The 26525-nt window shown below is 43.2% G+C and overlaps 1 protein-coding gene and 1 non-coding gene across 7 annotated transcripts in view; both read left to right on the top strand.

Annotated features, from left to right (window-relative positions):
• The window catches only part of PRUNE2 (prune homolog 2 with BCH domain), a 281565-nt gene that overhangs the window by 183386 nt on the left and 71654 nt on the right, over positions 1 to 26525 (top strand). For all 6 annotated transcript variants that reach the window (XM_065908127.1, XM_065908124.1, XM_065908123.1 and 3 more), the window contains exons 7-9: positions 3416 to 3574; positions 8270 to 14849; positions 15181 to 15934. In XM_065908127.1, coding sequence (XP_065764199.1) covers positions 3416 to 3574; positions 8270 to 14849; positions 15181 to 15934 — 7493 coding nt within the window. The remainder of the gene's footprint in view (positions 1 to 3415; positions 3575 to 8269; positions 14850 to 15180; positions 15935 to 26525) is intronic.
• Positions 5623 to 5694, top strand: TRNAW-CCA (transfer RNA tryptophan (anticodon CCA)). The gene has a single exon. It is a non-coding gene; the product is annotated as a tRNA-Trp (tRNA).

Here is a 26525-nt window from a genome sequence, read left to right as displayed (position 1 = left end):
CCGTGAGTGACAAGACTGTGACTGGGATCACTTGCCTTTCTTCCTAACTGACATGTTGGAATAGTCTGGGCTTTCACCAGTCAATTTTCAGGTTTAACAATTAGTAATATAACTTCCTAAATTTCATGGAACAATCTCAGGCTGGCGTCATATTTCAAATATGGAGGGTTGGATGATGGATGTAGAGGTGGTAAATGAAGGTTGTATTCCTTTATTTTCTAAACCGTTGGCAAATTGGGATATATATATGTATATAATTTTAACTTAAGGTGGGGAAAACATTTTGGAGATACTTGAGCAGATTAAAAAATAGTATTTGTATACGTGTAACTAAAACAGTAATTTATCAGGTAGAAGGCAGATGGGGGGAATAAAATGCCAACCTGTATCTACAGTTGGGTTGTGTTCATGATGAAGTGGTATTTATTCAGGGCCAGCCTAGCTTGTCAGCAACATAAGAGGTGTCGCAGCACATGACTCCCTGTGTAGCCAGAAGACAATAATAAATTATCTCCTATGCAAACAGTACCAGCATAAAAGCAGAACAAACAAACCCTGCCTCCCAGATTCCTGAAGAATCTTACTCTCTTGCTTGTTTGACTCTGTTTTAAACATGAAATTCCTGGCATTATCCTAAAGCCAGTGAGATTGAGTCTGGCTTGGGCAATTTTATTAGGGTGGATAAGACATAGTAGTTGATGATCTCTGTTTTGGGGTTACTATAAAATGTAAGTATTTTGTTTCTCTGAGTCACATAAATCTTTGTTTTATCAATACTCTGTGTGGTCCTGTGGAATTCAGGGCCACCCAGAGGAAAACTGGGGAATTATTATACAAAGGAGCTTGATTCTAAGAATCACTTGAGATACATAATGAAATTACAAATTCTTGGACCCAATCCTGGGCTGCTAAATGAGAACCTCTGACAAAGTGGCCCAAAAGTACACATCCCAAGGTGATGTTAATCATGAGGCTGGAATGAGCAGCAGGGAGCTGAGGGCCTGAGTCAGTAAAAGGCCCGTGACCGCACTGAGAGAGTGCAGAGGGTTGGTTCACAGGAGAATATATAAATTAAAAATGGCTCCCCAGAGCAGTGCTTTTCAGATTTCCATGTGCATTTGAATTGCCTAGGATTTGTGGGAAATGCAGATTCTGCTTCAGTAGGTCTGGAGTGTGACCTGAGACCCTGCTTTTCTAACAAGATGCCTGATGGTTCCAGTGCTGCTGGATTAGACTTTAGCAAGATCCTGGGGCCATCATTTTAACACAGACAAGTCCAGAGAGACTGGAGCTCAGCCAGCATTTTTGAATAGCACATATTCCATAGTAGGGCTTTGAATAATGCTGATTCTACTGAGTGCTAATCTTGCACTCAGGTACCAATAAAACCTGCTTTCTCTTGCCTGAGGGACCCAGCTAGAAGTGTCATGGTAATTACTATTGTATGTCACAATCTCTTAGAAGTGGTGTGTCTTCTTTCAAGGATTTATAAATACATTGGGGGGAAAGAGTTTATGCACATCATGAAAAAAATATTGTGAAAGGAAAATTCTAAGTCTTTTTATGCCAAAGCCTTCAGTCATCAGAGATAAGATGTACATGGTTGTTGTCCATTATTGTTTTCCTTTGGGACTTCATTTTTGTTTACAATTCATAATAGCAAGAAGCTCGGCATTGAGATTCTTGATACTTAACATCAATAATGATTTGAAATAATTTTATCTATTGGATGCACATTGTGTATAAGGTTCAACAAAAAAACTCATTCTAAAAATCTACTTTTGTAAGTGAATTAATTTTTGAAGTACTTATTTAAAGATTACTATTATAATCTTGGACACTTGGACAATAAGTTAAATGCATGAAAGCTGACTGTGTGCATACTTCCAAAGGCTATTGTATGCGAGCATCATACACTTCATTACCGGGTCAATACAACAGATCCTTTGTGTTCATAAGCAATCTATCCTGAGATCTTTGTGAGTTCCCTTGTGCACTTCCTGGTAACCAAAAGTGAAAGTAGCCTCACAAGATGCCTAATGAGAGCGGTGGCCAGAGGAGTTGACAGCAAGGCTCCTAGAGGCAGGGAAGCCGCTGATGGGTTGGGTCCCCCCAATGGCCAGGCTTCTCCTGTTCTCTCTCGGTGACCTCGTCAACCTTGACATTCAGCTCAGCAGAATTACAGAGTACATGTATTATTGGATATTTCAAGTGGCTGGTAAATAGTCTAAGCTACAAATATCAAATCCACAAGTGTTAAAGAGCTACCATATACATTCATCTGGACATGAAAAAGTCTGCACCTATATGCGCTGCACTGTTTAGCTCTTCCTAATGGTTATTTGAGGTGGAGGTGTGTGGTGTTTCCACTTCCTATGGGCTGTTTTTCTGTACTACTTTAATGTTTTACCAGTGGCATGCATAATTCTGATGACTTTGTAATCAGAAAAAAATTAACAATTCTTTATATCTCTTGAATGCACATTAAGGTGATTTTTCTTTGAGTAGAACTATGGATTATATCAGGTGATGATTATATGATTGTCATTTACAGATGCTATTAATATTATATATATATCTTATGATAAAGGATTATGTAGCACAGGTTGATTTTATATGTCTCTCCAGTCATTCAACAAACTTTTCTTGAGCAATTAGTATATGCCAGGCATTATGCTAGGGGGTAACATATGGTCTTCAGTGTATTTTTTTAAGAAAGAGAGATAACCATACAGACAAAAAGTGGGTCTCGTTGTAGTTAATAAAATTCGAAAAGACCAGGACATTCCCACAGATGATGTGAGCCACAGGTCTGGATACACTCTGTGATGATGGGTCCCTTTTCCACAGTTACTCATTCTTCTTTAGATGTTACATAGAAAGAGCAAGCAGATCTGACATCACATCCCTGACACAAATCTCCTAGACTTCTACATTGGAATAAAAAGCATTTGATAAACACAGCTGAGTATATCCTCAGGAACTCTGCTTGGAGTTAATAATCATTAGAAAAAAATTATAGAAAAAACAATAACTTCCTACTTTTCTAGTGGGTTACAATAATATTCTACAGTCATTCATATGTCATGTGAACAATGAAAGGAAAAGTATGTTTTACAAAGTCAAACATTTTAGAGAAAAGATGGTAAGCTGTTTGTTCCTCTCTAAACTGTTCTTGATGATAACAGCAAAGATGCCTTCCTTTCTTGGTTTAGGAAAACAAAACTAAACAAGGAATGTATATTTCAAGCCATAGCATGAAAAATTTGCAAACTTTCTCAAAGCAAAGTATTTATTTCATTTGTATCTAATAATAAGTATCATTGGTAATACATCTTAAGACTGGACAAATTTGTGGCATGATTCACCAGAGCCGAGCAACTTGACATTAATATCAAATTGCCTGTTGTTTCAGAACTGTACATTTCACAGCAATATCACCAGTGAGTTGAAAGCGTTCACAGACAAGTTCGGTTTTGATGTCCTCATCCTCCTGGCCAGTTACCTGTCGGAGGAGCAGCAGCCCAGACAACAGATCGCTGTGTACTCTGAGAACCTAGAGCTGTGCAGCCAGGTAAGAACCTCCTTGACCCAATGGTTTCATTGAACCCCCATCTGCTGGCTCTCAGAACCATGGAGTAGAAGATGGCAATGGACTGGTGGCTTAGAGAAACTGGTCCAAGAGATAAGGTCCTAGAATTTGAGTTTTAAGAAATGTTGGAGGCTGGGTTTCCCTGGTGGCTCAGTGGTAAAGAATCCATCTGCCAATGCAGGAGACACTGGTTCAATCCCTGATGTGGGAAGATCCCACGTGCTGGGGAGCAACGAAGCCAGCTACATGTGCTCAATGTGCTACAACTATTGAGCCTGAGCTCTGGAGCCTGGAAGCTCCAACTACTGAGCCCACATGTGGCAACTACTGAGCCCACGTGCTCCACAGCCTGTGCTCCACAACAGGAGAAACCACCACAGTAGAAGCCCATGCACCGCAACTAGAGAGTAACCCCTACCTGCTGCAACTAAAGGAAAGCCCAGCGAAGACCCAGCACAGCCAAAAATAAATAAATAAATAAATTGATGGTAGCTTAAATATTACTTTAAAAGAAGACATGTTAGGGGTATTTTGCACATTTGGCTAGTTATTTCTCAAATTTTTAGTTTTGATGCTATAAATTAATTAACTAATTAGTTTTAAGTGCTTTAATTCAGTTTTTAAGTTTTTAGCTGTTACGCTCTATTACCAAAAAAATCATCTAACTAGAACTGGCAGTGAGGTAAATGTTGACTTTTTTTTTTTATTGAGGTATAATTGACAGATAGCCTTATATTAATTTCAAGTGTACAACGTAATGATTCAGTGCTTGTATATGTTGCAAAATGATCACCACATTATGTCTACTTAACATCCATCATATATATAATGATATTTAAATATCATTATATATTTTTTATAATATATAATTTTTTTTTCTTGCAATTAGAACTACTGTCTACTTTCTTGTGTGCGAGCTAAGTCCCTTCAGTTCTGTCCGACTCTATGTGACCCTATGGACTGTAGCCCATCAGGCTCCTCTGTCCATGGGTCTCTCCAGGCAAGAATACTGGAGTGGGTTGCCCTTCCCTTCTCCAGGGGATCTTCCCAACCCAGGGATCAAACCTGAGTCTCTTATGTCTCCTGCATTGGCAGGCAGGTTCTTTACCACTTGGGCCACCTGGGAAGCCCTTCTACTCTCTCAGAAACTTTCAAATATGCAATACAGCTGTGTTAACTATAGTCACCATGCTGTGCATGACATCCCCGTGACTTATTTATAACTGGAAGTTTTTACCTTGTGACTCCCTTCACCCATATAGGGACTTTAAAAGAGTCCCACAACCATTTCTTTTCTTAGCTGAATCCATAAAGAAAAAGATCGTATCTTTTTTACCCAAATAAAAGTCATTGTCCTATGGCTGCTGTTTGCTTTGAGGACTGCTACCTAGTAATAACTAACAACCTGTTTGGTTCCCAGTGTTTAATAACTGATCTGAAACTTTAATCAAAGCTGTATTTTGACACAGCCACTAATCAAATACCTTGGACATGTCGGAGAAAAACATACATTTTTAAAAAAAAATTTTTCTCCAGGTACTATAATAAAATTATGTTTGGGTAATAAGATCTTCTTGGTTGAGAGCTGAGTCTTTTAACCCAGTTCAGTTCAGTTTGGTCACTCAGTCATGTCTGACTCTTGGCAACCCAATGAATCACAGCACACCAGGCCTCCCTGTCCATCACCAACTCCAAGAGTTTACCCAAACTCATGTCCATTGAGTTGGTGATGCCATCCAACCATCTCATCTTCTGTCATCCCCTTCTTCTCCTACCTTCAATCTTTCCCAGCATCAGGGTCTTTTCAAATGAGTCAGCTCTTCACATCAGGTGGCCAAAATATGGGAGTTTCAGCTCAACATCAGTCCTTCCAATGAACACCCAGTACTGATTTCCTTTAGGATGGACTGTTTGAATCTCCTTGCAGTCCAGGGGACTCTCAAGAGTCTTCTCCAACACCACAGTTCAAAAGCATCAATTCATCTTTGCTCAGCTTTCTTTATAGTCCAGGGTTTCATAATATATGGGCTTCCCTGGTGGCTCAGAGGTTAAAGCGTCTGCCTCCAATGCAGGAGACCCAGGTTCGGTCCCTGGGTTGGGAAGATCCCCTGGAGAAGGAAATGGTAACCCACTCCAGTATTCTTGCCTGGAGAATCCCATGGACGGAGGAGCCTGGTGGGCTACAGTCCACGGGGTCGCAAAGAGTCAGACACGACTGAGCGAGTTCACTTTCACTTTCATAATATAAGAAGTAGATAAAATTAGGACTTCCCTGATGGTGCAATAGGTAAGAATCCGCCTGTCAATGCAGGGGACATGGGTTTAATCCCTGGTCTGGGAAGATTCCATGTGCCACGGAGCAACTAAGACCCCCATGAACTATAACTACTGATCCCACATTCTCGAGCCCACGTGCCGCAGCTATCGCGGCTGCATGCAGCAGTTTCTGAAACCTAAACGCCTATGGCCTGTGCTTTGCAGCAAGAGAAGCCAGCGCAGTGAGAAGTCCATGCCCCGCCCTGAAGAGTGGTAGCCCTGCTCACCACAACCAGAGAGAACCCACACAGCAACAAAGACCCAGTGCATCCAAAGTAAATAAGTGATTAAAAAAAAAAAAACATGCAACATTCCTGTTTAAAAAAGTCAATGAAAATAGGGCAGTGGATATACCAGATCAGGCATATTTAACAACTAATATGAGACTATACATAATTCATTATAATATGGATGACAGACATAGAACCGTTTCATCACTTATCTTTCCTCAATAATGGCTTAGACACCTGGTCTACTCACAGATGGCTAGAGGTGAAGTCTCAACTCTCTTCTTTTCAACATCCTCACTTTCTGTCCCCCAAGAGATCCATTTCTTGACACCCCCCAGGTTCACATTGTCCTTAAGTCCAAATACGAACAAGCTCCCTTCTCTTGCTACAGATGCATTTCATACCCTTCTGACCCACATACATCTGTGAATTGCATCACCAGCCTGTGGCTTTTTCAGTGCTTTGTTCTGCACTGAGTTTCAAAGCTTTTGTTATGTCTTATAAATAAAATTTTATTATATCTTTGGTCACTGGTTTCCTAGGGACAGGACTGAGGTCTCCCAAGCCTCTAAAACAGTGGTTTCAAATCACTTTTGGTATCAAACTGATTTAAATATTGGTTAATCTAAAACATACAGAAGTAGAAGATAGATGAAGGGATTAGAAGCCCTTGAGTTGACTCCACCCTGTCTCTCCTCACCAGCCCTCCCCATCTATCACTTAAGAGACATCTCCTTGAGATCTTGAGCGACACAAAGTCAGGATTGCTCTGGAAGGATCCTTCTTTGACCATGTGGTCACAGTTGGTTAAGGGTCAGCCTCTATAGCTCAGTTGCCTGAGTTTAAAAATGTGGCTCCATCCATTGATAGCTGCATGTTGTTGGTCAAATTATTTAAACTTTCTGTGTCTGTATTTCCTCACTGGAAAAATGGGGATAAAAATTCCTACTGGGGGCCTTCCCTGGTGGCTCAGTGGTGAAATATCCACCTGCCAGTGCTAGACACCCAGGTTCGATCCCTGAGCCAGGAAGATTTCACATTCTGCAGAGCAACTGAGCCTATGTGCCTGAGTCTGAGAGCCACAACTATTGGGCCTGAGCTGGGAGCCACAAATGTTGGAGCCTGCATGCCCTAGAGCCCCTGCTTTGTAACAATAGAAGCCACCTCAATGAGAAGCCTGTGCACCTCAACAAAGAGTACCCTTAATTGCTGCAACTAGAGAAAAGCCTGAGCAGCAGTGGAAACCCAGTATGGTCAAAAATAAATAAGAAATAATTTTTTGAAAATTTTCAACCTTGTAGAATTATTGTGAGGATTAAAGGAGATATTGCACATAAAATCCTTAGAACTCTGCCTGGCATATGAAAGCAGTCAATAAATGCTAATTATTATTATCTATGTGAGCTCTGTATTTATAACTGTTTTTGTTGTTATCACTTCCACTAATCCTCTGGGGCCATTTCAAAGGCCCAGTGTGCAAAATGTCATCAGCATTTCCCAGGAAGTCATAGATCTACAGCGCAGTTTTGGCCTCACATCTCCCTACTTTCCACGGAAGTTCTGTCTCTTCTGGGCTCGGTGTCAGCGCTTCCGGGGGCAGGAAGAGATGGCTGGAGCCCGAGTGCTGTTGAGAAAGCTGGCCCTGAAAACTGCTTCCTCTTCCTGCTTTCTCCTTTACCTTAAAGCAGGTCTCAGCTGCCTATGACAAACAGGAGTCTTCCTTCTGCACCATTTTCCCTAGTCCAGTATTTCCCCCCAGTTTTGTCTACAACTAGCATTATCTCTGCCTTTCACAAAGCTGAATTTTGTTCCTGTTGGATGACGGCATTAGGTTACACTGAGGAAAAGGATTTAAATAGTTTTATCTCTCTTTATGTATAACTTTTTAGAGCCAGCAAAACTGAGCAACTGGATTTGGGGTTCAACAAAAAGCCAGTTTGGTTGGATTAGAGAATGTGGTGGTAAATTAAGTGGAATTTGGCGTGTCTTGCATTCTACAATTCTCAGTTCTGTCTTTTTTCTAGACAGATGAACAGAGATTAATTTTACATTACAGAAAATTAAGACAGACAAATTGCAAAGGGCAAAGAGAACCTGAGTGCTCACACAAATCCCTGCTCCTCCCCGACAGATCTGCTGTGAACTGGAAGAGTGCCGGAACCCTTGCCTGGAGCTGGAACCCTTTGAGTGTGGCTGTGATGAGATCCTGGTGTACCAGCAGGAGAACCCTTCGGTGACCTGTGATCAGGTGGTTCTCCTCGTCAAGGAAGTCATCAACAGGAGGTGTCCGGAGATGGCCTCCAACAGCCGGACGTCCTCCACAGAAGCAGTGGCGGGCAGTGCGCCGCTCTCCCAGGGGTCTTCGGGGATCATGGAGTTGTACGGTTCTGATGCAGAGCCACAGCCCAGCTCCGTGAACTTCATGGAAAACCCGCCTGATCTCGGCGATTCTAACCAGGCCCCGGTGGATGTCAACGCGGACCTGGTGAGCCCAGACAGCGGGCTGGCCACCATCAGAAGCAGCCGCTCGTCCAAGGAGAGCTCCGTGTTCCTCAGTGATGACAGCCCCGTGGGAGAAGGGGCAGGGCCTCACCACAGCCTGCTCCCCGGCTTTGACTCCTATAGCCCCATCCCCGAAGGAGCAGTAGCGGAGGAGCATGCCCGCTCTGGAGAACACGGGGAATCATTCGACCTTTTCAACTTTGACCCAGCACCCAGGGTTTCTGGGCAGTCCCAACCATCTTCCCATTCTGCCGACTACTCCCCAACAGATGACTTTTTCCCCAACAGCGATTCCTCAGAAGGACAGCTCACCATGGGGTCTAAAGAACTTGACAGGAGGGGGATGGACATGCCTAATTATTCATCCAGTTCTCTCTTGTCGGGGGCTGGCAGAGAGAGTCTCGTGGAATTTGATGAGGAGTTGGTCCAGAGACAAGAAAGTCCCGGGGATAATTCAGAAAGAAATTTGAGCCTGACAGGTTTTATGCAAGATCAATCTCCTTCTCCAGAAAGTCTAAAAACTGTTGGAAAGAGGATCCCACCGACACCTATGAATAGCTTTGTGGAAAGCTCACCATCCACTGAAGAACCAGCTCTGCTCTATTCAGAAGACGTGACCCCCAAGACAGTCAACACAGGTCACCCAGGGCCACCTCTAACCCGGGTGCGATGCAGCAGCTGGTGGGATGGTTTGGAAATCGACTCTAAAAATATCGCGGATGCATGGAGTTCCAGCAAGCAGGAATCTGTCTTCCAGAGCCCCGAGTCCTGGAAAGATCATAAACCAAGCCCAACTGATAGGAGAGCCTCAGACTCTATATTTCAATCCAAGAATCTCGACTTCCCAAAGTCAAGTCCCTGGGAGTCAGAATTTGGTCAGCCTGTGCTGGGCAACAAGAAAATCCAAGACTCAAATGAGAAGAACTTTCAGTTTCAGGACATGCCCCCTGAGAAGTCACATTTGCTGAATGCTTCTTCTCCTCATGGAACAAAGCACCTGATAGAAGACTTCGCTGCCCTGTGGCGTTCTGACCGCTCTCCCACAGCCATGCCTGAGCCGTGGGGAAACCCCACAGATGACGAGGAACCAGCTGCTGCAGCGTCATTCCCAGCCTGGAGTGCATTTGGTGAAGAAGGTGATGCCAACGCTTTGAAAAATACTTGGAATCTGCACCCAACGAGCAGCGAGACACCTTCTGTAAGAGACCCAAGCGAGTGGGCCATGGCCAAAAGCGGGATTTCTTTCCCTTCAGAAGACCTCGTGGATAGTTCACCCAGTGAGGCAAATAATGAAGCAGTTCCAGAAATCTGGGGCAAGAAGAACCATGACCCCAGGGACGATATTCTCATATCTGGAAATCCCGCATCTGATCTGGATCATCCATGGAATAGTTCTAAGCCAGCAAAGGACCATCAGAACAGTGTGGTGGACCCAACAATTAGGGGCAAGATGTACAAAAATGTAGATTCTTGGAACCTTTTCGAGGAGAGTAACAAGGAAGGAGGTTCAGATATCCCAGCACCTTGGGAGGATTCCTTCTTATCCTATAAATGTTCTGACTACAGTGCATCCAACGTAGGGGAAGACTCAGTGCCCTCCCCGTTAGACACCAACTACTCCACCTCTGACTCTTACACTTCACCAACATTGGCCAGAGAGGAGAAAGAAGCCAGAGACAAGCCGCTCACTAAAGAGGAGGGTTTTGAGTCACAAGATGCTGACTGTCCTGCAGGGGGCCCTGGCGTGCCTGCTCAGTCCCCGCAGCAGCCACCAAGAAGTCGAATTAGTTCAGGTCCTGGGACCCTGGAAATGTGGGCTTCGTCTCAGGCAGATGGTGGCTCAGAAGTCAATGCCACTCACAGCCCAGACAAAGATCTGCTCCAGGTGGAGCCCACGGACGATCAGAATGTCTCCCTGGAGGATGACGTGGGGGAAAGCAGCCAGTCCAGTTATGACGACCCCAGCATGATGCAACTGTACAACGAGACGAACCGACAGCTCACCCTTCTGCACAGCAGTGCTGACGCCCGGCAGGCAGCCCCGGACAGCCTCGACACGTGGAACAGGGTGATTCTGGAGGACACGCAGTCTACTGCAACCATCTCGGACATGGACAATGACTTGGACTGGGATGACTGCAGTGCCGGTGTGGCCATCACCAGTGAAGGGCAGGCACAGGGGTACATGGTGGAAGGTAGCGAACCTCAAACCCGATTTTCAGTGAGACAGGTCGAACCCTGGGGCCTGGAGTATCAGGAGGCAAATCAGGCAGACTGGGAACTCCCTGCCTCTTCTGAGCACAGCCTGGACGCGGCTCCTGATGAATACCACGTCCTGAATGAGAAAAGCGGGCAGCTGATCGCGAATAGTATTTGGGATTCTGTCATGAGAGAGAATGCCATGTCATCATTAATGTTACCCAGCCCATCGTATGCTACAGATACAGAACAGAGCAAATCACCTCCTGAAACAACCAGCTCATTAGAAAAAATTCAGGACAGTCACATTGCAGACATGCTGGAAGCTTCTGGAGCCAGTGAATCTGAAACAATCAATCCTGACAAGCACGACACATGCGGAGGTACCCTGCCAAGTGATACAGCATATTTGGTGACCAGACTTGAGAATCCAGAGCATTTTGCATGCTCAGATCCCCAGAAGGGTCCTAGCTATGGACAAAAGGAAAGTGAAAAGGAATTCCATGGAGCTGCTGATAGGGAGCACCCCAGTGATGAGCTGATGGATGGAGCCTCGGAAGCTTCTGGAAAAGGGCAAGGTAGCCAGGAATGCCCATCCCCAGCTGCATCTGATCATCAAGAAATCTCCAATGAACCAGGCAAAATCATAAATTTTTCAGTGACTTCCAGTCCTCAGACCAAGGAACCCCAGGAAGTATTAGAAAAGGAGAAGGGGTCTTACACGCCAGACCCCTGTGATGTGCAAACAGAGGTGTCCACAGATCACTTGCTGGCAAGAGAGACCTATGCAGAGCACCTCATAAGCCCCAGAAGAAATTCAAGTGAAACTACTGAAATTCCAGGTAGTCCGAATTCCACAAAAAGTGTGTCTCTACCTAAAGTGGATGTAGAGAAACCTGAAGAATGTGACATTCTGGAGCCAGAGAAAATTAACCAAGAGACACCTGATGAATGTCCCCAAGGCCCTGATTCTTGGAATGGCCCTAAAGACAGCGATGTGTTGGTCAGTGGTGCAAGTTCTGAGATAACTTTGAATCTCGAAGTTACGAATACTGAAAACAGCCCTCCAAGAGCCAATTTATCAGGAAATGATGACAGAGATAGTATTTCTAGTGAGTATACACTTTCAAGTGCATCCAGTCCTGACATAAATGATTCTTCAGCTGCACTGCCTTCCTGGGACCACAGACCCAATACTGGGCATCAGAAGGAAAATCAAAATGATCAGAATACACAGAATCACCAAGAATCTGAACTAATGACCGCTGATGGTCATGTAGAAGTAGTTGCTGAAATGCAGGGTTTGGAGAAAAACAGGATGGACAGGTTTGAAAGGAGCTTAGATCACAAGGTTCCTAAATTTTTAGAGTTTTGGGGTGACTCAATAGATGGTGATTCCTTTTCTTCTTTATCCAGCCCAGAAACAGGTAGATATTCTGAATATTCAGATGCGTATCAGGAAAGAAATCTAGTGATCAGCCATCAGGAGAAAAATGAGCGTGATCTTCCTGAAACTGTACTGCCAGAGGACACCAGCTTCATTTCAACAAGCTCAGGTTCTGATGATGATGGTGAAGGCTATGAAGAGTCAGTGGAGAGAGAGATCCATTCGGACACTTGTCAAGTGGCTCCGAGTGAACTCAGAGCTTGGGATTCATTGAATAAATCTAATACGTCCTTGGCCACAGCAGATCCTGAATCTGAGCAATGTTCTGTCTATCGAGGCAGTCCAGAGCGAGCAGAGAATGAGAATAAGTCAGACCCATCCCGTGATGACCAACAAAGCAGCCCTGATCACTGGAATTTCTCACCAGTAAGGGAGACTGAATTACAGGGGACAGCAGAGGATAAAGAGACAAGGTCTCCTCCAGAAACAGGGAGGACAGGAGACGTCATATGGCAAATATCTCCCAAAGCTGAACCAAATAATGAAAATTACTCTAAATTGGAGATGGCTGACTTCTCAGCTGAGAGCACAGAGTGGTGGAAGGCCTCCGGACAGGAAGGGCGACCAATCGAGAGTGCGTTTGAAGGGGAATTACCTAACTCAAGTGCTGTGCTAGAAATGAATTCCTCAGTGTGCGAAAACATGGGTCCTTGGGGAGTGCCCATTCAGGGTGATACTGAATCCCTGGCACTACATGGTACCAATCCTTTCAATGATAACCATCAGTCACCCTTCCTAGATCATAATGGGGAGAATGCCCATGAGCAACTTTGGAACATTCAGCCAAGGCAGCCAGACCCAGAAGCTGATCAGCTTAGCCAGCTTGTAATATTGGACCAAATTAAAGACACAGATTCCAGAGAACAAACCTTCATGTCTTCTGCCGGTGACGAACTCTCCTCCGAAGTACCTGCCCAAGAACAGTGTCAGAATTCAGTGCTGTCTGCCTGGGACCAGCCAGACTCGTCTTGTACTTACGCAGATGAAAATGGATGCATTGTATCTGGTGTAGCAACAACTGAGTGTCAAGAAACAAATTGGTGGGAAGGAGAAAAATCACACCCAAGTGAAATGACAGATTCAAACATCACCTCTGAAGATTTCCCGGCTGTCAGTTCTAGCCGGTTGATGAACAAGTCAGGCTCTGAATGGAATGACTCTTCCCCTACTGAGGGTCCCCAGGGCACATTTGTTCCAGATATTTTACACGGCAACTTCCGAGAGGGTGGGCACCTGGCCTCAGCTTCGCCTGACTTGTGGGTGGGTGTGAAACAACCCTTCAGTGTGAAGACAGATGGTGAGAATCCTGATATACTGACTCACTGTGACCACGACAGCAATTCCCAGGCTTCCAACAGCCCGGATGTTTGTCATGATTATGAAGTAAAGCCGGACACTAAGCAGTACATCGATGCTGGGCTGGGACCTGAAAGGGAAGCCAGTGAGTTATATCTCGCTGAGCCAGAGGTAGACGAAGAACCCAGACAGGAGCCTGGGCAGGAATGTGTCCCTTATACTTCGGAGGTGTCCTCTGAAAACGTCATTCCACTGCCTCCAGCCAGCGAGCAGACAGACACAAATGACTCATCTCAGCCTTCTTCTTACGAGTGTTTTCCTGAACCTTCTGAAATTAATGGTGAAAATGATACAGGCTTAAAAGCATCAGAACAAGGAGCCAACCCAGATATGGCACCTATTTTGGAACCTGTTGACAGAACAATCTCAATGATTGAAAACGTGGAAACTGGTATTTGTGTAACTTACCAAGAGCCAACTGTGGACAACAGCAGGTCTTCGATATCAGAAGACTTTCTTCCTCAGAGGCAGACGGATGCAGGGGACTTGCTGGACCATGAGAAGCCCTTTGTTACTGAGAATCCTGCCGTGGTCCCTGATGCTTTGCTAGCCTCGGACACTTGTCTGGACGTCAGTGAAGCTGCCTTAGACCACAGTTTCAGCGATGCCTCAGGTCTCAACACGTCCACGGGAACAATAGATGACATGAGTAAGTTGACGTTATCAGAAGGCATTCCTGAAACGCCATTTGATGGGGAGACAGGGAAGCAAGATATCTGTTCATCTGAAGCCTCGTGGGGTGACTTTGAGTATGATGTCATGGGCCAAAATATTGATGAAGACTTAATGAAAGAGCCTGAACACTTTGTCTATGGTGGTGACCCTCCCTTGGAAGAAGATGCCCTGAAGCACAAGTTGGCACCTTATACGCCTCCCTTTGATTTGTCCTATCTCACGGAACCTACTCCTAGCATTGAAACCACAGAGGAAGCTGGGACTCCAGAGGATGAGTCTCTGGGGAGCGAGGCCGCAGAGATGCTGCTTTCTGCCCTTCCTGATGAAAGGAACCCGGAAAACCATGCTGAGACCACAGACAGACAGCCGGGAGGCCAGCCAGTTGTGCTGCATATTCACGAGGACTCTGAGTCAATTCCTTTGGCGGTAGGAATCGATGCCAACCCTGAGTTGTCTCCATCACACATTGACTGGGAAGTAGAAACAGATCATTCAGATTCACCAGCAGGTGGAGACATAGGACCACCAAGTGGTAAGAAGCCTTTCATTTCTCCACGCTTGAGAAATTGCTGCTTTCTTCCCATTAATGCATTTGTAAAATGCACTCTTCCTACCAATGTTGGTACAGAGGAACTAACTACATTTCCAGTGCATGCTTAACCAAGTCTTGACTTACTGCAGTAATATCTACTGCTTATATAATAACTATGCTTGAGAGTGCATGCAAATTAAACAGCTCTACAAAATAAAAGTATTTTTTTAAACTCTCTCTTTTTAGATAGATCATTTGCAAAGATCACAAGTCACATAAAGTGTTAATGAAACCTTGTTCTCTCCTTCTCACCTTCATTTTTCACTTCTAGGTGCCAGTGAGGGAATATTAGAGTTGGAAGAAGAAAAAATAATTCCTACCGAAGAGCCTGAGCAGGTAGAATCAGAACATGGGGAGGAACAGTACACTGAGAAGAAAGAAGATCGCCATGCATTGCACATGGATTACATACTTGTAAACCATGAAGAAAATTCACGGCCAGAGCCAGAGGCCTGTGAAGCTAGAGGAATCACATCGGAATTAGAAGAGCTTCACGTAGATTCGGAGGAAAAAGGGCTGCCAGAAACTCGGTTAGCCAGCTCCCCGGACACATGTCAACCGGCTTCCTTAAATGAAAGAAATCATCTATCTACAGAGAGAATGTCTTCCAAAGATGGTAAGAGATCATCTTTTAAAAGCCCTGGGCAAGACCAGAGTTGGATGGTCTTGGGCCGTAGTGAGGTTAGTGATCCATCATCGGAGACCATGGATTCAGGACCTGGATGGTCTGGTGAGGCTGTGGAGCCAGCCTCTGATCACAGCTTGGGCCAGAGCCCCCAAATACAGATTCTGGAAGAAATGAAGCCTCTACAATCTTTAGCACTAGGGGAAGCCTCTGATCTGGGCAGCCAATCACGGAGGAGCAAGAGCCGAGGCAGAGCTGGCCCTGATGCAGTTATGTTGCAGCCTGTCACCCATGACAATGAATGGGAAATGCTTTCACCACAAAACATAATCCCTGAAACGGAAATGGAGGAGGAGACAGAGTTTCTTGAACCCGGAACAAGGAAACCAAGACCAAACGGGTAAGCAAAAAACTACATTTATTTTTTTCCTGGAAAGTATGTTGTTAGAGACTGGGGAATCAGTGAGGGATTATGGAGTATGAAGAATATCTAGATGATCGGAGCCTTGCTTACATGTATTGCAAAGCATAACATCAGTGAAAGCAGCTGCTAGATAACCATAATGATGATGAGGATTTCTGTATATTTTCAGCCAAAAAAGGCCCTTTAGTTTCCCATCCAGAGTCTTACACTTACCTTTTTGACTTCATCTAACTTGCCTAAGTAAACTAACTTCCTTCATCTACTCAATACCTGTTTTACTTTTAAATAGTTAATTGGTACTGGAGGCGAACAGATACACATTTCTTCATAGTGCAAGACAGTTTGCACACATTATCTTACTTAATTCTTAGAACAACCCTTAAGTGGTAGGTTTTAATTTTTATACATGCTGGTGGAGGTTGGGGAGTTGGGGCTCAGAAAGTTTCTATTAACTTGCTGAGAATTAAGTAACTAGAGTGGGCACTCTGAGATTCAAAGTTTTCCATCTCCAAAACCTGTGTTTTCTAGCAGACACGCTGCCTATCATACAGAAAAGGTGATTCTGTTTTTATGTGAGTATCTAACTTACTAATAGGGAATGAGGATACTCCATAGCAGGCCTAAAATCTTCATGTGAAACATACATTCCTTAGTGGACTGAAAATTAGCAAATAACCATCAAACCAGTAATTCATTCATTCATTTGCCGTTTGGATTTTGAGAATCTGTTCTGGCCAAGTTTCTGGGTAGCCAGTGGACATCGTTCTTGCCCTCAAGTTTCCAGGCCCTGCTTTCAGGGACAAAAGGACATGTCGTGAAAAGCATCTTCAGTTACCTATTTCCTCCTTAAAGTAGTGGAGAAAAAATACCTTTTTCTTACTCTTTTTTTAAAAGTTTAATTTTTAGCTTATATTGAAGTACAGTTGACTCACAGTGTTAGGTTAGTTTCAGTTGTATAGCAAAATCATTCACTTATATACACACATATATCCATTCTTTTCCAGATTCTTTTCCCATGTAGGTCATTACAGAGTATTGAGTAGAGTTTCCTGTGCTATACAGGAGTCCTTGTTGATTATCTGTTTTTATATACAGTAGCATGCATATGTTAATCCCAAACTTCTAATTTCTTCCCCCACAACATTTCTGCTTTGGTAACCATAAGTTTGTTATTGAAATCTGTGAGTCGGTTTCTGTTTTGTAAATAAGTTCATTTATATAATTTATTTTTAGATTTCACATATAAGTGATACTATATGATATTTGTCTTTTCTGACTTGCCTCACTTCATATGATAATCTCTAGGCCCATCCCTGTTGCTGCAAATGGCATTATTCTTTAATGGCTGAGTAATATTCCATTGTCTGTGTGTACCACATCTTCTTTATCCATTCCTCTGCTGATGGACATTTAGGTATCCTTCTCCTACTCATTTTAGGAGCATAAAGGACTTTATACATTAGCCCACTGTGGGTCAAGGCAGCTGGATTTCAGCCTGGCTCTACCACTGCCACTTAGTGTTTTAATTAACCCTAGACTTAAGTTTCCTCATCCGTAAAATTGGTGGGTTGGACTGGAGGATCTCAAGTCTTCCTTCAATACTGAATCCTGCTACTTTAATTTGTGTATAAACAGAAAGTGTCCAGAGAGCTTTGACATTCACATTTCTCCATGAAAGCAGCAGAGAAATCAGAAAGAACAGCGGAGGAATATTGAAAGTTAGCAAAGTGCTATCAAGAGTTAAAAGCTGTGCCCTATTCAAGTGCAGCTTCGTAAATCCAGACATTTTCAGTTGGCCTAATCTTTCTTCCTGTCAAGCTGTTTCCTTCCAGAGAGACCTAAGATCCGTTATCAGAAAGAGAGTAGCAGATGGATCCCAGCGGCCCTGCTGGCATTGTTATAGATTGAGCTCAGAACACAGGCAGCCTTGGGTTGGCTGAGCTATTGTTTGGCTTCTTGTCTGCATTTTGCACATGCCACTGAAATCTAGCAGCTGATAGTGTTCAGCGGTGCCACTTCCCCCTTTTAATGAGATTTCTTTGCTCATCTCTTTCTGCTCAACCCCTGCAGGAATGAAAATTTTCTCACAATTGAGGAAGTGGACAGATTTTCCCACTGGCATTTGTTTCCCCTTTTACCTAAATAATTTACTCTGAAGTATTTGAAAGCTTTTCTCTGTGCTAGATTTTGGAAGGATGCAAAATTATCTAAAACAGTGGTTTTCTAAATGGGGCCCTAAAACCAGGAGGCCTCAGCATCATCTAGTACTTGCTAGAAAGGTATATTACTTGCTCTACCCTCCTGAATATACCTCCTGAATCAGGAACTTCACTCATCTGTTTCAATACCTCCTCCAGGGCATTCTGATGCACAGTAGTTTGAGAACTGCTGGTCTGAAACTTAGTCCCATCCCTCTAGGAGTTATTTAATAAAAGAGTTCAACATAAATGAAAAGGTAGATAATAGTGTGATATTTAAATCAAGATAGTTGATGGCCAATGTCTGTTTAAATATAAATAGTTATCAGTTACAGACATTTGCCCTGAACCAGGTTCTAAGCATTGTATATGCAGAGTCACCTGTTACCATGGCAACTGCATGAAGTAAGGATTACACAGGGGAGGAAACTGATGTTTAGGAAGTTTGAATCACTTCTCTGGTTTATAGTTAAAAAGTGAAGAAGCGAGGATTTGAAAGAGCCTCTTTATGTCTGGAGTATGTGCTCATGCTAGTAAATTAAGAGAGAGGCATTTGTGTAGACACTTTTTTTTTTTAATTGGAGGGTAATTTATTTACAGTGTTGTGATACAACGTGAATCAGCTATATGAGTACATATATCCCCTCCTGCTTGAGCCTCCCTCCCAGCACCCCCAACCCATCCCACCTGTCTCGGTCATCACAGAGCACAGAGCTGAGTTCCCTGTGCTATAACCGCTGCTTCCCACTAGCTAGCTGATTGACACATGGCGGTGTATGCATGTGTCTATTTACACATGTGTGTATGCATGTCTCTATGCATGTAGGCAGTGCTACTGTCTCCATGGGCCCCACCCTCTCCTGCCCGCTCTGGGTCCACAGTCCTTTCTCTGTGTCTGCATCTCCAGGTTCATCAGTACTATGCTTTAGACTTCATATATATATGTGTGTTAATTGTGTAGAATACTTCTATGGAGGAGGAACAAGGATGGCTTATTATCCAGCCACATCAGGAGGCAGGGTGCCCAGGACCCATGATACTTTAAGAGGCCCATGAGAAGTTTTTAATTTTCTTTTCAAATCAAAAGAAAAAGTGATTGTATTCCTATATGGTTTATATTCTGCTGTGGATTATATTTCTTCATAATAACGCAGATGTGAAACAAAGTTTTAGGGGTTCGTTTTGTTTTACTAAGAGAAGGGGCCCATGGAAGCAAAAATGCCAAAGACCTACAGAAGTCATGTTGCGATCCTGAGAGGTGCAATTTGAGACAGGCATTAAAGGAAGGTCATAGTCTGGAAGGGTGAAGAAGTGGGTGAGAGGCTACGGAGTTAACTGGGGGAGAGTAGCATAAAGAAAATCTGGAGATGGGAAGGTGATCGCTGAAGCAATGAGAAGATGGTCATATTTTTCACACCAAAAACCTGGAGACGTCTGATGCTTCATAGGCCAATCAAGACTATCTAGAAAAAAATATGTTAAAACCTAATCTTCAAAAATAAAAGTAGGCTAATAGTATACGTAAGATGACACACCAACTGCAAACTGACTTCTTGCCCTCACATCACCCAGCCACACCCTCTCTGAGCTCCCACACTGTTTGGAGAGCAGTAAAAAATGTTTTCAGAATCTGAATGAGCATTAGAAAGATACATTTTCTAATCATACCCCACCTACTGTCTCTTGTTAACAAAACTTATTGTTGAATGTTGGGAAATAAAAATCTCCCTTGATATCTTCACCATTGTGTTCTAGTTCCTAGGATTCATCTTCCCAGAGGCTTTTGCCAACAGCTTGGTCACCTTCCAGCTGTAGACCCACCCAGGATTGCATGCCAGTTCCCGTGAGAGTGAGGCATATGCCTGATCTTCCCTGTGTGGCCACAGAGAACGTCTGCAGAGTAATCTGCGGCACACAGGCTTTTTCCTAAAGCAAAGAACTGTGTATATGTTTACTTCAAGGAAGGTGTGGTTGCAAGAGTGTCACGTGAAGAAAGGGTAAATGGTATTAGTGTTCTCCAGGGAAACAGAACCTATAGGAGCAATATATATGTATGAGGGAGGGAGAAGAGAGGAAGGGAGGGGAAAGTGTTTTAAGGAATTGGAATTGGTTCATACTGTTTTAGAGGCTGACAAGTCTGGATTCTGTAGGTCAGGCTAACAGGCTAGAAACTCAGACAAGAGTTGTTGCAGTCTTGAGTCAGAATTCTGCAGGGCAGCAGGTTGGAAACTTAGGCAGAGTCTGTGGCAGATCTGCAGAGAGGTCCTCTCTTTTCAGGGAACTTCAGACTTTGCTCTTAAGGCTTTCAACTGATTAGATGAGGCCCACCCCCATTCCAGAGGGTAATTTCCCTTACTCAAAGTCTGCTGACTTCAGTGTTGATCATATCTAAAAAATATCTTCACAGCAACATCTGGACTGGTGTTTGACCAAACAGCTGGGCACGTAGCCTGTCCAGCTTGCCACCTAGCATTTTCAGAGGTTATATTCAGGAATCCGAACTGTATACTAAGAGCATGCAACTAAGAGACGATGGAGCATTTGTAAACTCACCATCGGAATTGTGTAAAAATGGGATGATTGCTGTACAACCGTGTTGGCTTTCTATAGGTGTGGGGCAAGGATATAGCTGTGTGGGATGATAAAAGGAAATGATTTTCAAGAAGACTCAGAAAGCTGGTAATACTTGCTGAATCTTTTGTAGATTAATGCAGCAGAGGGCAGTGGGTGAGGAAGCGGGGAGAGGGATGGAAAAGAGGGGGAGCTGTTGTCACATGTCCTTTTGAAACAGAGTGTTTAGAAGTAACCTAATCCTTATATTTATGGAACTGCAATTCATGGGGTCGCAAAAAGTTGGACACAACTGAGCGGCTGAACTGAACTGAACTGAATCTTTCAATCTGGGGTATAGTTGATTTACAGTGTTAATGTTAGTTTCAGGTGTATAGCAAAGTGAATCAATTATACATGTATCAATGCTTTAGATTCTTTCCCCATGTATAACAGAGTATTGAGTAGAGATCCCTCTGTTATACAGTAGGTTCTTATTATCTGCTTTATATTAATATATAGTAGTATGTTTGTCAATCCCATTGTCTCCTAGTCCTACGAGGTGAGTTATTTGATACTCCCTAAAATAAGAAAAGGACTTCTCTGATAGCTCAGTTGGTAAAGAATCTGCCTGCAATGCAGGAGACCCCGGTTCAATTCCTGGGTCAGGAAGATCCACTGGAGAAGGCATAGGCCACCCACTTCAGTATTCTTCAGCTTCTCTTGTGGCTCAGCTGATAAAGAATGTGTCTGCAATGTGGGAGACCTGGTTTGATCCCTGGGTTGGGGAGATCCCCTGGAGAAGGGAAAGACAACCCACTCCAGTATTCTGGCCTGGAGAATTCCATGGTCTCTATAGTCCATGGGGTCCAAAAAGTCGGACATGACTGAGCAACTTTCACTTTCTCTTTTTAAAATAAGAAAGACCTTTTAAATACAATATGTTTCATATTCCCCATGACCTGCTTCTTACAGTGATCTCTGTGCTTTCTTTTTTCTTTTTAAACTAGTGATTTGGGGCCCTTTTATCCCTGCCTAACAAGACTATGGGAAAGAATTTGTCTTTCTCCTTTTAAGTGACACCATTAGAAGATCTTTTTACATTTTTTCATGAGACCTTCTGAAATCAACTTTTTCTGTCTATGACTTCTGGTTGAGAAGTTAGTACATTGGGTCTTACACCCATGTAAATGTTGAAAATGAAAAACGGGAAAAGGAATAATCCGTCCACTCTTTCTCTCAAGGCTGGTTAATGATCTGTTTGGGCTTTCAGAAGAATCAGGTTCTTTGAGTGCACACTGCCTCCTCTCTAGGTTTTGCTGTTTGAACGGGCTCTATCCCAGTTCTAAACATTTGCCTTTTCTCCAAGGTAAATTGATACTCTGTAAACTACAGTGTTCCCTTGTTTATTCGCTGTTTTCTGGTTTCGCCCTGAACCAAACCTGGAAGACCAAACTTGGCACTGACTCTGTTCATCTATTTTTGTAATTATATTTTATCATCTGGTGTGTCATATTTGGTGGCCTGGTGGTAATAATTAAGTGTCATTAAATGTCCTTTAAATTGGCACTTCATTCAGGCCTTCGTCTCTCTCTCTCTCTCTTATTTTTTTTTTTAGTTATTTTGGTGTCTCCCCAACCTCCATTCCACTCCTGCCCCAGCCACCTCTGCACTCCTGGCCAGCCCTTCCCAGAGTAGACTTCCAATAAGTGCTGGCAGATAGACAAATATATTTTCTTTGGTCCATCCAGTTTCCATTTGCAATAGACATAGCAAGTTTTATTATCCCAATTTCATAGACAAAAAAACTGATTCAGTAAGTGAGATGTTTAATGTCATCCAGAAACGAGAGAATGGTGAAGCTGAGACGTGAACCCACGTCTTCTCCCTCCTGGCTCAGTGCTTGTCAAATGAGACGGAGAGGAACGTTTTTTGAATTTCTGTAGGCTGATGTACTTGTTCCTATTCACCTGTTGTCCCGTGGAAGGTTCAAGAGCCAAAGTGAGACTTTGAGACTGAGTGAGTCAGAACTCACGTCTGACTTTGCACAGTCGCGTGACCAGTACTGGGCTCTCCTCACACTTGAGCCTTATTTCCTGCCTCAGCAAATCAGTCACGGCTACTGCCGTGTCAGCGAGCTGCTTCTCATCTGTGAGCTGTGGCTCCAACTCCAGTGGCTGGAGGCCAGAGGGAGGCGAGCGAATCAGACCCCTCGGTGTAAATATGTATATCTGTACAGATATATATATATATATTTTTTAATATTTTATTTATTTGTCTGCACTGGATCTTAGTTGCAAAACACAGGATTTTTAGTTGTGGCAAGCTAATAATTCTTAGTAGCGGCATGTAGGAGCTAATTCCATGACCAGGGATCGAACTTGGGCTCCTGGCATTAGGGGCGAGGAGTCTTAGCCACTGGACCACCAGGTAAGTCCCAGATGTGGTATTTTGTGGTGAGGAATTTTGTACTGAGAGAAAGCCACGAGCACCAAGATGAGGTTACACAACCCAGCTGTCTTGTGGGAGAAACACCCACAGAGGAGCCCTTTTGTGCTGGGCTGGCTTCTAACTTGAGGAAAAATCCAAGGATCCAAGGTACTTCTCTGGCTGAAATGGGCAAAAGGTCAAACCTGAGGTCAGGAAAAAAGACCTCCAGGATAACTGATGGCTTTGAGGAAGACAAGAAGTCATGTCTTTTGAAAGCAAGATGTACTAGTGTATGAGGGACTCAGCAGGAAAGAGATGACACATTCGAATAAAGACAATTGAAGAAATATTTAATAAAGGGAGTATTTACAAAGACAGTGGCAACTTTTGAGGAACTCACAAGGAATCGTGGGGTAACCCAGGAATAGTAACAGAACAGCTGTTTTTATTCCTAGGCCTCAGGGGTGAGGGGAAGCAGTGAGTCCCAGACCCAGAATGAGAACTTTGGGTAGAAAGGGCCATCCTACAAGGAGCAGGGCATGGTTAGCCTGAGGCATTCTGGAAGGAAGGGAGCCTCCTTCCTTCCTCCTCTGATCTCCCTCCAGCGGCCCTCATGGGTCAAAACCAAGTGGAATTTAGAGAGTGAAGGGAGGGAGCCTCCCAGGGAGAAAAGCAAGGTGGAACACATTGGAAAGTGGATGTGAAGAAGCAAAGAGGCAGCACAACTGGCTTAATTGGAGAGTGATGGAAGCTTAGGTTCTGAAAAGTGGGCTGAGTTACATAAACGTACAGAGTCAGTTAGGTATGCCTCCAGTGCATTGGAGGATTTGTTTTCAAAATACTTATGAGAGTTCCTTTAAGACAAAGGCTGTCAAAAAGTCACCCTTTGTAGAAATCCAGGCTATACCAGTGGAGGAAATTAGAAGTTAAAATTAGAATTCATTTTAACTGTTGGCTAAACTGTTGGCTTTTTAAAATTGTTGACATAAGAGAGTTTGGTTCTAGGTAATGGCTGTGTGTTTTTTTTTAAGTTTTAAATTTATTTTATTGAAATATAGTTGATTTACAGGGTTGATTTACAGTGTTAACTACTGTATAGCAGAGTGATTCAGTTATACATGTATATACATTCTTTTTTATATTTCCTATTATGGTTTATCACGGGATATTGAATACAGTTCCCTGTGTTACTGTAGAACCTTGTTGTTTATCCGTTCTATGTATAAGAGTTTGCATCTGCTAATCCCGAACTCCCAGTCCATCCCTCCTACACCCTCTCTTCCCCTTGGCGACAGCCAGTCAGTTCTCTATGTCCACGAGCCTGTTTCTGTTTCATAAATAGGTCGTTTGTGCCATATTTTAAATTGCACATATATGTGATAACATATCATATTTGTCTTTTTCTTTCTGACTTCACTTAATATGATAGTCTCTAGGTCCACCCGTGTTGCTGTAAATGGCATTATTTCATTGTTTTTTTCATGGCTGAGTAGTACTCCATTAAATATACATATCATATCTTTATCCATCCATCGATGGACATTTAGATTGTTTCCGTGTCTTGGCTACTGTGAATAGTACTGTTATTAACATAGAGGTGCATGTTATCATTACAAGTTATAGTTTTGTCCAGATGTATGCCCAGGAGTAGGATTGCTGGATCATATGGCAACCTTAGTTTTGTTTTTTTTTGAGGAGCCTTTGCGTTGTTTTCCATGATGGCTATACCAGTTCACACTCCCACCAACAGTGTAGGAGGGTCCCGTTCCCCCACATCCTCTCTGGAGCTTGATATTTGAAGAGTTTTTAATGATGGCCATTCCGACTGGTGTGAGGTGGTACTTCATCATAGTGCTGATTTGCATTTCTCTAGTAATTAGCAATGAGGAGCATCTTTTCATGTGCCTATTGACCATCTGTATGTTTTCTTTGGAGAAAGGTCTGTTTAGGTCTTTGGTTCATTTTTAGATTGATTTGTTTGGTTTTTTGTTTTTGAGTTGTATGAACTATTTGTACATTTTGGAAATTAAGCCCTTGTCGGGAACACTATTTGCAAATATTTTCTTTCAGTCCATAGCTTGCCTTTCATTTTGTTCATGGTTTCTATTGCTGTGCAAAAGCTTACAAGTTAAGCTCCTTTTGCTTATTTTGCTTTCATTTCTAATGCCTTGGGAGACTGATCTAAGAAAACATTGGTATGATTTATGTCAGAGAATGTTTTGCTTATGTTCTCTTCTAGGAGTTTCATGGTGTTATGTTATGTTTTATATTTAAGAATTAAGGCCACTTTGAGTTTATTTTTATGTATGATGTGAGGAGGTGTTTTAACTTCATTGATTTACATGTGGCTGTTCAGCTTCCAGGGAGTAAAATCTTTAATTCATTCACTTAAACTATCTGAAATGGTTATCAACTGAGAATTAGAATTTATGTTAGGTTGAGTGAAAAATATGTAATGCATATGGTCCTTTATGTGTTCCAAACCATACCCTGGATTAAGCCCAGCCAGCTGAGAACTATGTACCTTACCGTATTTCAGAGGATCACACACAGTTTCTTTATCCTGCTTTTTTTAATTGGAATATAATTGCTTTACAATAGTATGATAATTTCTGCTGTACAAGAAAGTGGATCAGCTATTTGTATACATACATCCCCTCTCTCAGACCTCCCTCTCACCTACCCACCCCCATCCCATCCACCTAGGTCATCACGAAGCCCTGAGTTGAGTTCCCTGTGCTTTATAGCAAGTTTCTACTAGTTATCTGTCTTACACATAGTAGTGTATTATGTCAAACCTAACCTTCCAATCGTCCCACCCTCCACTTCCCCCCTGTATCCATATGTTCATTCATTCATTCTCTATGCCTCTATCTCTATTCCTGCTCTGGAACTAGGTTCATCTGTGCCATTTTTTACAGATTCCACCTGCCTGCATTAATAAGTCTCCCAGTTACTGCTTACATATCTGATCACCAAGACCACTCCCCCCATCAGCCCTCAGTCCTTCACATCACACTCTTCCAGTTTGGTGACTTTGTGCCAGTCCTTCTCTTAATCTAGAACTCTCCTAACATGGCTGGCTTATTCTCATCATTTGTGGTTCTCCAGAGAAACCTCCTATAACTGCTCCATCTACAGTAGCAATAACTATACAACCAAGTTATTCTAGTTCTCCGCCAGGGACACTTTTGCCCCTCGCACCTAGCGGACATCTAGCAATATCTGGAGACATTTTTGGTTGCCACAACTGGGGCCAGTACTACTGTCATCTAATGAGTAGAGGTCACACATGCTGCTGACATCCTCCAGTGGACAGGAGAGCCCGCACAACAAAGGGTTATCCAACCCCAAGGGCCAGCAGTGCCCAGGCTGAGAACCATGCTGTA

Source organism: Muntiacus reevesi, chromosome 17 (assembly GCF_963930625.1).
Source record: "Muntiacus reevesi chromosome 17, mMunRee1.1, whole genome shotgun sequence".
Taxonomy (NCBI): domain Eukaryota; kingdom Metazoa; phylum Chordata; class Mammalia; order Artiodactyla; family Cervidae; genus Muntiacus; species Muntiacus reevesi.
The sequence above is the reverse complement of the archived record's forward strand: the minus strand, read 5'-3'. Positions and strand labels throughout refer to the sequence as shown.